Here is a 13,019-nt window from a genome sequence, read left to right on the forward strand (position 1 = left end):
GGACAGTTAGCCTGTAGCAGTGCCTACCAGAGTGGATGGATAACGACCCAGAAACATGGTAAAGTGTTTACCCTTTTATAACTCTGGCAGGGCCAGGAAACGAAGATTAGTATCACAGATATTCTTGTATCACAACTTTAATCCATAATATCAAAAGAAAGAAATTTCCCTTAAAGTAACAAGTCCTTCGGTCTGATGAAACCTGTCTGATCACAGCTAACCCACATAAATGTGACACACGCAGTGACAGCTGATATACTTAAACGACAGATTACTTGTTGTGAAATGCCAGGATTGGTCAAAAATACAATTCTTCCTCCCATGGGAAATGCCGAGAAATTTCTTTATAAACTAAAATATTCCAAAATGTTTAATTCAGTACGGTGCAGCCATTTCATTATTATCATTTAAATGAAACTGAAAAGTCAAAATGAAACACGGTAGCCCTATCAAAAATGAAACGTTTCAGGTTTTCCATTAAAAATATCATGGAATTGATGCATTTCTGCAAAACCGTTTTAGTCAAAACGGCATTTTCCAATGGAAAGTTCTGACCAGCTGCACTGATAACCTGCTGTTTCCTCCAGTGACTAAAGTGGTGAAAATGCTCTCTCCCTCACAAAAAAATGACTCTGTTAGCAAACAGAAAAAAAAAACAAACTGCTTAATGAAAACCCATATCCAGCTTTCCGGAGGAGAAAGCCACCCACTGCAGCAAATCACCAGTGTAAGAAGTGGCACACTGGCTAGGCAATAAATCGTTTTGCAAAATCTAACTCACCACAAGCCACAAAGAAACATCTCAACAAAGTAATTATAGAAATATCCAGCTAGAAGAAAAAGAAACCTAGATAATTATTTTTAAAGGCATATTTGAAGATGTTAGCATATCTATAACACAAAACTACAAAGCAAACTGCTACATGACTCAAAATTAGTTAAAAAAAACCCCAAACAAACAAACAAAACAAAAAACAAAACAGATGTTAGCGTTTAAGTAACAACAGCAAGCCTACACATAATTTATTGGTAGGTATTAAAAAACGGGAAAAGTTGTTTCACACTGAGCAGAAACCTGGCTCGCATGAGCAACAGGCAAGTACAGATAACAAACTGAAACACTAAAAGTGCCAAACATATCTGGGACAAAGAATAAGCTGTGTAAATTGATGGTTAAGCTAGTGTGCAGCTGTGCAATACCAAAGAGATTCTTAATAATAAACTCATTATCCCAAAACAACAGATCCTCAGCAGCATATTGATGACCATGGGATAAATCTGCAATGTGCCAAGGCACAGGAACATAAAACTGAGCAGGGACGAACATCAGCTTGGGCTGATATACCAGAGACCAGGAATGTGACCAGATGGGGGGAAAAAAAAAAAAAAAAAACCAACACTGAAGTAATCATAACCAGTGGTTTCACCACAGAAATTTATGAAGGCTTCGTAATTGTTAAGGTAGTTCATTCTAGGAACAAGTTTGCCTTTAAAACGTTCTCTTAACTGAAAAGCATGCAACTCAAAATTACTGATGGAAAAGCACAGAATGGTACTTGAATGATTAGAGGGTTTGAGAACTAAATTAGTGTTTAGAAATTAAAGGTCCATGATTTTTTAAAAGAAATAACCAAAGGTTTCAGCAGATACAAATTCATGTGCACTGGGGAGATCGTTTCATTGTGAAGATTTCACAAATATGCTCTTACAAAGCGCTCACTGAAGCACAACACTGCTCAAAATGAAAGGGAAATGCTGGCAACTGTGAACGGTTTCATGAACGTGTTTATAGGCAGAAAACAGTAGAGACAAAATTGGCCACAAGCTGTTGGAAGCCATATTACAGAAATCCTCATGGAAAAAATCGCTTATGCTTCAGAAAGTGATCATGAAATTGCAAAAGTATTCGTTAGACATGAAATACAGGCTGCATTAAAGAATAAAATCTTCTTAGAATAGACAGTTTTCACGAGCACCTATTAATAGCAAAAATGAAGAGCTGTAGGAAGTGGTGTTTGCAGTAAACATGACTGCAGTAATACTCATTTTCGGAAACAAAAACTTGTTGTATAAGCTCAAATACGAAGCACAAAATGACCCAACCTAAACAGATTTTGAGAGAGGAATTCCAGATGAACGACCAATACTGCCCCAAGCACATCACCATACGAGAACTAGAGAGAGCTGCCTATCACTGCAATAGAAACATATTCTATACGAAGGACACAGCCAAAAACCACTAGACAGCATGAGGGTGGAGAAGCCTAAGAGTCCTGTTCTGACTGCTGAGGGACACTGCCGCTGAAGGTAAGGAGGGCAATTTGAAAAGGAAGCGGAACGTCAGCCCACCAAAACCACAGGACATTCCCAATTATCCTTAATTCCAGAATAGCACAGTCGGCTCCTTGACACATTTTCTTCAACTGAGCTGTCACACGATATCCAAGTAAATAACTCCATAACTTGATACAGGTTCTCTAACTATATTCACAGGCGCAAACACAATTGGCTCCCCCGGAGCGAGAGAGGCTGTTACATGGCCGAGAAGCACAGGGGCAAGCCAGCTCACATAAGGCCTTTCGAGTGCTTTGGTTGCTTTCGGACTGCGTTTACCCAGGCAGGGACTGATATGAGGAGGATCAGAATTAAGTGTCTGCAGCCCTTCATGTGGGTGATTTCATTAACCGCAGCTGAGCTGGAAGGAGGACTTGATTTCTTTACTACGAGCACCTTTACGAGTGCTGTCAACTAAGACTTTCGCAGGATCGGAGTTCGAGGTACCGAAGCATCAGCGTTCCCTTAGGACTAAAACTCTAGTAGGATGAGCTACAGCGGTATTTCACCGGTGACTAATGCTAAAAGTTTGTCTGCATTGAAAGTTAAGAATATGGACATGATACTTACAGTGCCTATACCTTATAAGTAAGATGAATACAAGCGCAGCTTTAAAATAGTTTTAAATCTAGCTTGGAAGACTAACTTTGGCTAAGCACATTGGCTTTAAAACACAGTTAAAAATAACACTGATACCCATAAAAAGGCACGGAGTTTAGACTAAAAGTACTCTCATTAGCCTAGCTCTAATTCACTTTTTTTAGTTCTATAAATCACATTTTCAAAAATGTTTTTCCTATCAATTTTCTGGTTTGCAGGTATACATGACCAAAAACCCTGATTCCCTACAAAGGGGACTATATTCAGAGTATACACAGACTATTAAGGCATAAAAATCAAACAAAATTCCAAAAAACTGGCTAATTTCTATTTTAAGACAAGGTCTTTACAATGGCTTTATGTGAAAATAAGTGGAAGAAGGAAAAAGCTACTCTGGAAAAAAAAAAGGGGGGGGGGAGCAACAATTTTTCTCCTCTCGTTCTCATAATTTTCCTCTATGCACGATCACTATGATTTCTCTCTCTCACACAGGGCCGTTCCAGTTAAATCCTGCAGCTTGCTCTGCTCCTTCTAGGTGAGGACAGATGTCCCCAGCTTTTCCTCGTTCATCGTTTAATTAACTGACAAAAGCAGCTTTGCAGAGCTCATTTTCCCCTGATAAATCACATACATACAGTGGTCAAAAAAATCCTGCAGCAGGAGAGGTTACTAAATACAGAGGGATCAGGGGACCTAATCAACAGAGACGTATAGACACATTAAAAGCGCTGCTTACCAATGCCAGCAATCTGCCATCTTCCTTCATAGCCAGAAAGCGATTTGCACTTACACCTTTGATTGACACCACTCCTCTTTCTTCTGCTTGAAGCTGCAGTTTGACTGGGAACAAAAAGACAAAGTAAAGTTTCAAAAACGTTGCAATATTTCAGCACTTGACAGAGCGAAGCCTACTGCTTCAAACCCAAAACGAGAGAAAGCCTGAGCTTTAGCTCACAGCCAAGATAGTAAGCCTTCCACCTCTACATTCCCGATTCCATGGTTCGGCAAAGAAAATGCTTACTACAAATTCAGTAGATGTTGTATAATTGGCAACACTAAGCATAAGTTACTTTTGCATGTGCCTTTTACTTATTAGCAATTCAAAAAACAAAAAATTCCTTATGGGAGCACTTACGGCACAGTCCACTGCTTACAGTATGTTGGAATTCTTCGTTTCCTTGAGTGAGTATTTCTCCACGTTTAAGAAACAGCATCAGGGACTGAACGCTTGCCATTCTATACAGCTAAACTGTCAGTACTTATGGATACGAATCTGTACTATGAGCCTTAGGACCGTTTAGGACCACGTCGTTATGGGATCTCGCTAGCTCCTCTAGTGGTTCCCAACCGAAGACTGTTAAATTGGTTTATGTTACGCTTCCAACAAGTGGCTAGAATAAAGAAATCAAAAGATCTGAAGAAAGTAGCTGAGGATAGCAAAGACAGGAGAAACAGAATTACATAGATTAGGAACAAGAAAATAGGGTGTATTTGAATCAATTGTTTTTAAAACTTAACTGCCATGTTTATTGAAAATCTGCAGGGTCCCACCACATAGCTTGTTAGCTACCGTCAGTGCATTTAGCACATACAAATTCCTCATCTCAACACAAAGTCTGGGTTGATTTTTCTAATTACAAATCAAATCCACTAGCTTAGAGCAAAACAGAGAAGTTTTCATTTTTGCCTGTGGCTTGTTTCAAGCTATAAAGATAAGCCAAAACTGGCCTCCACCTAAATCTGAGAGAGTTGCTGGCTTTTTTCCTTCTTTTTTTCCTTCCTCGATAGTCTGCATTAAGTCACGGCTTTAAGTGATTAAAACACCTGAACTAGGAAGTTGCACGCACACTGCATTTCAGCCTACCTCTAACGTGAATATCTATGACAATGTACCTCAGAGTTTAGATTTTTCAACCATCAGCTGCATCGGACTGGGAATATTGCAATGCAAGAAACTGTACCAAACACCATAGAAAAATCCACCAAACAAGAATTTGTCTACGTGACTTGAGGCTTTATAAGTCTTAAGCTCAAATAAAATCTAAACACGGTGTTGGAACTTCATTTTTCTGGAGAGCAAGAGGAAAGAGATGCAATGCACGTTTGCACAGTTTCAGACCATCTCCCTCTGCAAATTTAATTTAACAATATCTTAAAGGCCCATATATCAGGTTAGATGGACACTTCAGACTGCTTGCAGCTTGACAAGCAATTCTTCCCCCCATCATTCATAAAAACAATATACCAGTTCCCTGCAGCTCTGTCCCATTGGCATAGCGGGCATGATCAGTGCAATTCAGTCTGATCTCTGCTAAAAACAAGTCCAACCACTTCAGTAACAGCAGAACACAAGAAATTCTATTTCCCTGAATTCCTAGCTTTCTAGTCTGTTCTGGATGACCATTACTTCCAGAGAAACCTGGATTTCCAATCACTTTTACTTAAAGAATAAAAATTAGAAGCAAGCCCAGACAAGTACTGTTTTTCTGTGCAATACTATGCTTTCATCCACAGTTCCACTAAACTTCCCTAACAGGAAGCAAGATCATCGCTTCAGTGCAGGCATCCAAAATGTGAAACAGTGTTTTGCTTCTCACCTTCTCAGGGTATAAAGACAACGCTTTCACCAAAGAGTTACAGCAGCTAAAGAAGGAACAACCAGGATGTCGCAAGCTGGTACCGGTTATACGTCCTTCAGGTGTCAGGACGAAGGATGTGACTCATCTAGTGTGAGACTATCCGTGTTTCCAAACACCAACTGGCCTGGAATTTATTCATCCTCCTGTTTGCATCCCAGAAATTATTTTGGGCACTGGTATTAGTAAAGAACATTTTATATTTGAAAATGCTCATGACACTATACAGAAATCTCACTGTAATGAACGCCTAGCTAGAGGAACCGACAGCTATGCTTCATTCACTCAAAGTACTCAACTGTGGACTTGCACGACGTATTGTCATATTTTTTTGATTTCTTTCTTTGGAGCTTCCGTGAGAAACAGTAATCACTGCTTCATCCCAATATCTGCACCTATCCAGTTCTGCAGAGTTAGACTGGTACTACAGCTTAGTGGAGAAAGTCTAGCGGGCAACACTGGTATCCATCATCTCGGATAACAGCTTCATTCACCTACCTGCCTTAGTTAATCAGTTTTTCTATTTAAAGATGAATTATGTAAAAAACTTGACTTTTTAACTTACCAGAATAAAATCTGAAACGACTATGTATTTTGTAGTGGAAGGGTCCCTTGAAATTCAGAGGGAGGTTGTTGCTTATTTGGCTTTTTATTTGTTTTGGAGAAAAAGGTTTTTTTTGCAATTCAATTTAAAATTTTCTTGGTTTATTTCTGCTTTTTTAAAGATAGGACTGAAGAAACCCTGATGATGAGAACACTGAGAAAAATAAATCTTTAGGATAATTGCTGCAAAGCCTTTTTTAAGCTTTAAAATTATTTCATCTCATTTTCGCTGTAGGTGCAGACAGACGTCAGCAGGAGTTTTTAGTAAATTTGCTAATTTATGAAGCTGCATTAATGCGCATGCTGCACTCGAAAGACGACAAAACAAATTCTTCTGAATTACGTGCCTATTGCCATTTTGCACAAAGAAAAAACAAATCCTCGTAATTCATAAATGACCCGCAACTTCCAAAGAATACAGAAACCTCTTTAATCATAAACACGTAGGTGAAATGTTTAACTGCATCCCAGCATCAAGTATCCAAATTACAGCCTCCCCCCCCCGCAACTATGTATTCGGCCAAAATCAAACTTGTGAACAACTTCAGAAGCCTCTGGTGCAACTCCTTGCCTTCTGGGAAAGTGAGGACATGAAGAAGTGCCGTGGGCAGCGGGGTTGAGATGTGCCCAAGTGCAGATCTTTCACCGCACGCTTAGCAAAATACAGCTGTGTGAAATATCTGAAAAGCGGTACTAGTTACTGCAGCGCGCACATATCATGCTTCGTGACTTTCTCTTGACAGAAAAGCATGCTGACTCCTAAAACTTCATATTGGGCCAGAAGTTCAGATTCTGTAAAAACAAACTTTTAGAAAAAGTTTGTAAGCCCTGTAAAAATGTTTGCATAGTCGAGAGAAGCTATTGAAAAGTGTTACTTTTAAAAATATATAGATATATTTCCCCGCAGAGTATGAAAAAACTGCAATATTGAAAGCCCCCAAAGGAAAATGAGCCTCACTGGATTTTCCTCTCCAACTTGTAAAACACATAAACAAAGGAGCCTAAATAGTATCTTAACTTTTTCAGGTTTCACTATTGTTTTACGGATTTATTAATGCAAGGTAACTGTTTTCCACAGTGCCAGGCTGATCTGGAGAGGCCAAGATATAATACAAAAACCTTGGTAATCAAACACATTTTGAACACATAATCACCAGCAGAAGCAACAATTTCAGGTTTAGCTCAATACAGCTTAGTATAACAGGTCCTAAGAGGAACCTAACACTTGACGCTACTGCTACGTATTTCTTGCAGCCTTTAGGTCACCAACAGCATTGGTCCAGACGCTGGCCATCATTTAAACCTATTCATAACATTAGTCTTCAGCAGACTTTAACCACAAAACCAGGTTCACGAAAACCTTGCTCAGCACCTACACAACCTTGTCAGAGCCCTGAAAATCTAAAGCAGACAGATTTACAGAATAATGCCTCTATGCGGCATGTTGCATCAGCTCACTTCAGCAGCTCTCTAAAATTTTCAAGCTAAAGCGTAGAAATAATCATAACTGTCAAAGCCAAAGAAAGTAAATTCTAAGACTAAATACATAATAATCTAATTCTTGTCACATACCCCACATTCTGCTTAGGCCATTATGGGTTATCTTTACTATTAGGAAAAACAAAATATTAGCTGTTAACTCCTGTGGAGCAGTTTCCATCCTGTATGGGGAAGTGCTCTTTCATGAGGCCACTTCTGCCAGAGACACTTGTGGGATACAACTTTTTAGAAAAGATACTAGATAAACCTGAGACACGACAGCAATTGCCCCACACCTTAAAGTTGCATTTACCTGCTGCCACTGCAGGAGAGACTCTCCCTTCCCGACAAAATTTAAGTAAACCAATTATGAAATTTGTAACCTGAAAAAGTAGCCCAGATTGCTGTGAACAGCAAATTAACAATGGGGGTATAAAAGGCAGGTTTTCCCAGTTATCCCGGCCCTCCTCTGCAAGGCGCCCAGAGGAGATGGGCTTCCCATTCAGGAGATGGATTTAAAACCTTCTGCTGCTGCAAACTTCTGATACTGTAAAATAGGGTTATAAAAGCATCCTAAATAAAACTCTCTCTTGAGCGTTTTCCTTGTTCCTGTGTCCAACACAGCCACAAAACCATTAGCTGAATAAATGAACCATTTAGCGAAATACAATTTGTGGATGCAACAACTCAGTCCACAATTCTGCAACGAAGATCGGGCCTGGAGAAAACATACTAAGCCCAGAACAAGCCACAGTGTAGCCTCTGACAAGCTGCTCAGCTAAAGCCCAAACAATGACTTGCCATCATAAGAGGGACAGGGAGCAAGCCACATAGAGACAAAATCCTCTAACCAAAGTTTAATTAATCAATATTTATAGCCTTAGAAGAGGACATACTAATAAGCTTTCTGATTAACAACTTGTTTGCTTAAAAGCTACCTAGCTCAGAAGCAAGATGTGCCAGGTAAATGTTCCAATTACAGGGGGGAAAAAAAACCGTAACGTATGAAAGGACACGACGAACAAATCTCTCCTTGCTCACCCTTGGCGTGACATCAGGAGACCCCTTCACATTGTGCACGTTCCTTGGAAGCACATTTTCCAATTCTCTTGGGCCGTAATAAACACAGGAGTAAAGCAGCTCCCCCATAAAGCAGCAGCCCCACTGCCCGCGAGAAGAAGGAAGGTGGACCTGCTGACGCAGGGACGGGACTTGGGAGTCGCATCCACCAGAGAGGCACAGCAAAGAAGCGAAACAAAGAAAACTTAAAGGAGGCGTGAAAAGGACCACAGGAAAAAAAAATACAGCAAAAAAAAGGGGGGGAGTTTGGATCACGCTAAAAAATAATAATAGTAAACCCACTGCCCACCTCAGTCTGAAGTATGCTGTATAATTTTTACTGCCAATTTGCCCTCACAGTTAAAAAGCAATCAATCTTCTCGGCTGTTCTTGTATCAATCCCGCGCATTGGCACGTGTGCACCACGTACACAAGCACACACGCACCTGAAGGTCGCCATCAATACAGAGCAGGTTGGGGCGATTCCAACATGAAGAGCATTTCCTGCACTTCAGACATCTGCCTGCCAGCACGTAAGATTTCTGGAGATGTCAGAAAAGACGACTTGTTTGTATCCCAGAAACAAATGGCAGTGAGCAGGCAGCTGTGGAGCGTTCTCGCCTCAAAAGCTCTCTGAATACTGCTGTGTGGTCTTCCTACCTTCCTTTCAGTTAGTAGTGCTGTAATAATCACAGGCTATTTACACCTGTAGGTCTTTCTTCTTCACAGATGAGGTTAATGGGTTCAGTGTGTTTCACTGCCATTCCCCAGGTTACACATAAAACTTAAGTGTGTAGCATAGGAAAAACATGCAAATGTACAAATTAGTAATTTCTGATTTATGAGTCCAGAGGTTTTTTTAGTCATTCTGTTATGATAATAAGTTTCTTTCAAGTTTTATAAAAGGACTCCTATATAAATATCACAAACGTTTGTCATCTTCTTGAACTGTAAAACGCTTTCCATGAGGGGATCGCATCCAAACCCTTTCTCCAGCTGCACAGAGGGTGGTGCATCGCACTTGCAGAGCATGGTAGTTCTGCATCTTACTAGCAGCCAAGCTGAGAGCTCACCGAGCTCGAGCTTTTCCATAAGGATCCATGGCAACCTCTGCTTTTAAACACAGCGGTCAAAACAGAGAACTTATGATTGTCAAAGGAATAATTTTTCTAATGTTTTTTCAGAGTACCATGCCAACAGGCAGGTGAACCACAGAGGAGCCAAAATAAAGGACAATTAGATCCTGTGAGAATTTTTACTGTGTTCCGTTTTGGATGGGACAGTTTTCTAGGGGGTGTGACTGGGAGTATGTGAAAAAGGAGTCCTAAGTCAGCACCAGATTGCCTAACACTGACGCTAGAGCTATCATTAAGGCTGCTATATACACAGCCTTCCAGAGCTGTAAGAGTAATGCCATGCTCAGGACTTCCAGTATAAATGTTGTTTTAAAGTCAGGTGTCTTCTTGCTCATAATACCTTCTACATCTTTACATAGCAGATTATCTAAGCAGTTAAATTTATCTAAGGATACAACCATTAACTATGAAACCACATCTCTTAGGATGCAGTTTGAGTGAAACCACAATAGATTCCAGAAGCATAATTTATAAGAGCATAGAGATGAACATTTTTCTCCAAAATACACAGAGGCTGTGTTCAGCACATATATTTGCTGATGTTTTGGCTGAAGAACTGTAGGAGGTACAGCGTAACCTGAACTGCCACCGCAATCAGTACAAGTTGTTGCATTAATGGAAGTTGAACCAAACTGCAACGCGTGCCCGAACGCCTGCCTCCCACCACACACAGCCTCTCCCATACAAATCTAGCTCTTCTGGAGCTCCCATACATATATGCATGCATATGCGCGCACACACACACACAGTCACACAATAAAAACATGATGTTTTTGCCAGCTTACTTGGATTAACACAGGAAATTTTCAGATGCACCTCTTTCAAACAGTGATGCTCAGGTGTAGGGATTCCTCCCAGCATTTGAGAAGCAGAATGACTGAACTACCTTTTTTCTTCTGCTGCAAAACAATTTACAGAGGATCAGATCTCTTCAAGACCACTCCCTGATGTAGATGCTAAATAGGCTCGAGCGGTCCTTTTTTTTTTTTTTTTTTTTTTTTTTTCTTTTGGCATAGGTCCTGACCCTGTGACATGTTAAATGCAGAGGAAACACTGCAGCAACCAGCAACGTGTTACTCCCCTGCAACCAGCAGAGCTCCCTGCAGGCGCAAACTCCTGCATGCCTTCATGTCCTTACTGGAGTGCAGCCACAAGGTTATAGCTGCACATACGTGGCTGTTCCTCTCTCACAGGACAAACGGGGAGGAGAGATCTACAAGTCGCAGGTTAAATTAGCCAGCACATTTGAGAGGGAGTTGTAGATGGATATTTATTTCGCAGTTTTCTAAGAAAACGCAAGTCAAAAAGTGGCATTCAATAGGATTATGGCTGAGAAGGTTTCAAACGGATTTCTGTTATAAAGTGGCTCTTCCCTATGCTTTCTTAAAGGGCCCAAAAAAGTACTTCCAAGTACTTCAAAGTTTTGCGTACCCTAGTGGAAAAAATAATTTTGGGGACAAGTGGCACAACCCAGAGAGAAAAGACATTTCGAAGCCGGGAGAATACAGAAAACATGTACATTTTCTAAAAACTCTCATTGCTCTGGCCATTAGAACTGAAAAATCACATGTACAATGAGAACTTGAAAGGTCAGAAGCCTTTTACAGTTCTTCCAATCCAACAAAAGTTTTGTAATGGCAGAGACCAAGTAATACTGCACTGACTTAAACGATCCCAAATGATTTCTTTGCTCTGCATCATAAAGGTTTCGGCCAAAAAACTCCTTCAAACTGGATTCATTTAGACGATCTTGGCAAAATCCAGCAACTTAATACTTTCGAAAAAGAGCGCTGTGCATTTTGGAAGTTACTCAGTGCTGAGCTAGTACTACCTTTCTCGCAGAGTCCCGGTCAGGCGCCCGCTGGCAGCTGCTGAAGAGCGGTGCCGCCGGCCTCCTGCAGCTGAAGCACTTTGCCTGGGGCCATTACTGTGTGTGAAGCCCTCCGCTATTATTTTACTCACAGCAGCTGCATTGGCTAAGAGGTGCTGGGGCAGGAATACACCGCAGTATCACAGAGGAAGAAGGAAAGCAAAGGTCATAGTGGAAGACGACGACAGAAACACATTAGGAAAAAATAAGAGGCGCAGACGCGAAGAAGGAACAGCAGATGAAAATAAGGGGCAGGACAAGCATGCAGCGCGTGACAGCGCCGTACCGGGGCGTAAGGCGAGCCCCTGCACCCTACGTAGGTGGAATTTGAGGCGTATGTGTGACTAGCTAAGTGGGTTTATAAAATCTCCGTTTTCTTACTCCTCCACAGGGAAACGGGAGGTATCTACTGGATCAGAAAAACCCTAAAAATAAGCCACAAGTTTCTGGCTTTAGATATGCTTACACAGTAAATGAAGGTATGATTAAAGCCTAAGCTGCACTTTCCCTACAACGTGCCTAACTGCAGTGTCACTACAGACAGACTTCGGTGCAGGCTAAAACCACAGACACATAGCCACGGTCTCACAGAAGCATATGAAGAGTTCAGGTTGGAAGGGACCTCCTCCAGTCCAACCTCCTGCCCACGGGTCTCCAGCGCTTCACAGCGAAAACCCTGCCATCGCATTTTCACTGCTGTCACACCCACAAGCTAAACCAAAGCTCACAAGGGTTCGCCGACGCTTCCTACGGTCACATCTCTTACTGCTGTAGGACACAGCCGTAGTGCACCACGCGCACACACAGGCTGGTTTCATGCTCAGCAGAGTTTCTCCACCGCACCTAAACGCTGCTCCCAGGGCGGATCATGTAACCTGGACGCCCATTTTCAGTATCGCCACCGTTCCCTGCAGTGTCCCAAACAGCATCCTGACACCCCAGGCCACAGGCTAGGCTTCAGCGTCACTGCCCTGCGCACAGCCTGCAGGAACAGGCCTTCACCACTCTGCTTCTCTCAGGTAAATGCTTCTTTTCAAACCAGTAGGCGAGAGAAGCCCTTTCAATGCCCATAACTTTACTAGTAACTCCCTGCAAAAATGTGCCGGGAAATACAACTGCGCTTTACCACGGGGAATCTCAGCCCAAAAGCATCAATTAGCTCACGCTCCTAGGGAGCGCTTGGAGTTTGGGAACTTCTCAACAGAAAACACATACGTTACCAAGGCACAGCAAGAAACAGAGCAGCCTGTGGGCCTGGGAAAGAGAGGAGGAATCCCATACCGTTGCAGTACAGCCACTTTA

The 13,019-nt window shown here is 41.6% G+C and overlaps 1 protein-coding gene across 1 annotated transcript in view; it reads right to left on the reverse strand.

The window, feature by feature from the left end:
• The window catches only part of FGF2 (fibroblast growth factor 2), a 32,752-nt gene that overhangs the window by 4,095 nt on the left and 15,638 nt on the right, over window positions 1–13,019 (reverse strand). Inside the window, exon 2 of the mRNA XM_009683429.2 lies at window positions 3,671–3,774. Coding sequence (XP_009681724.2) covers window positions 3,671–3,774 — 104 coding nt within the window. The remainder of the gene's footprint in view (window positions 1–3,670; window positions 3,775–13,019) is intronic.

The sequence above is a fragment of the Struthio camelus genome, chromosome 4, assembly GCF_040807025.1.
Source record: "Struthio camelus isolate bStrCam1 chromosome 4, bStrCam1.hap1, whole genome shotgun sequence".
NCBI classification, from domain to species: domain Eukaryota; kingdom Metazoa; phylum Chordata; class Aves; order Struthioniformes; family Struthionidae; genus Struthio; species Struthio camelus.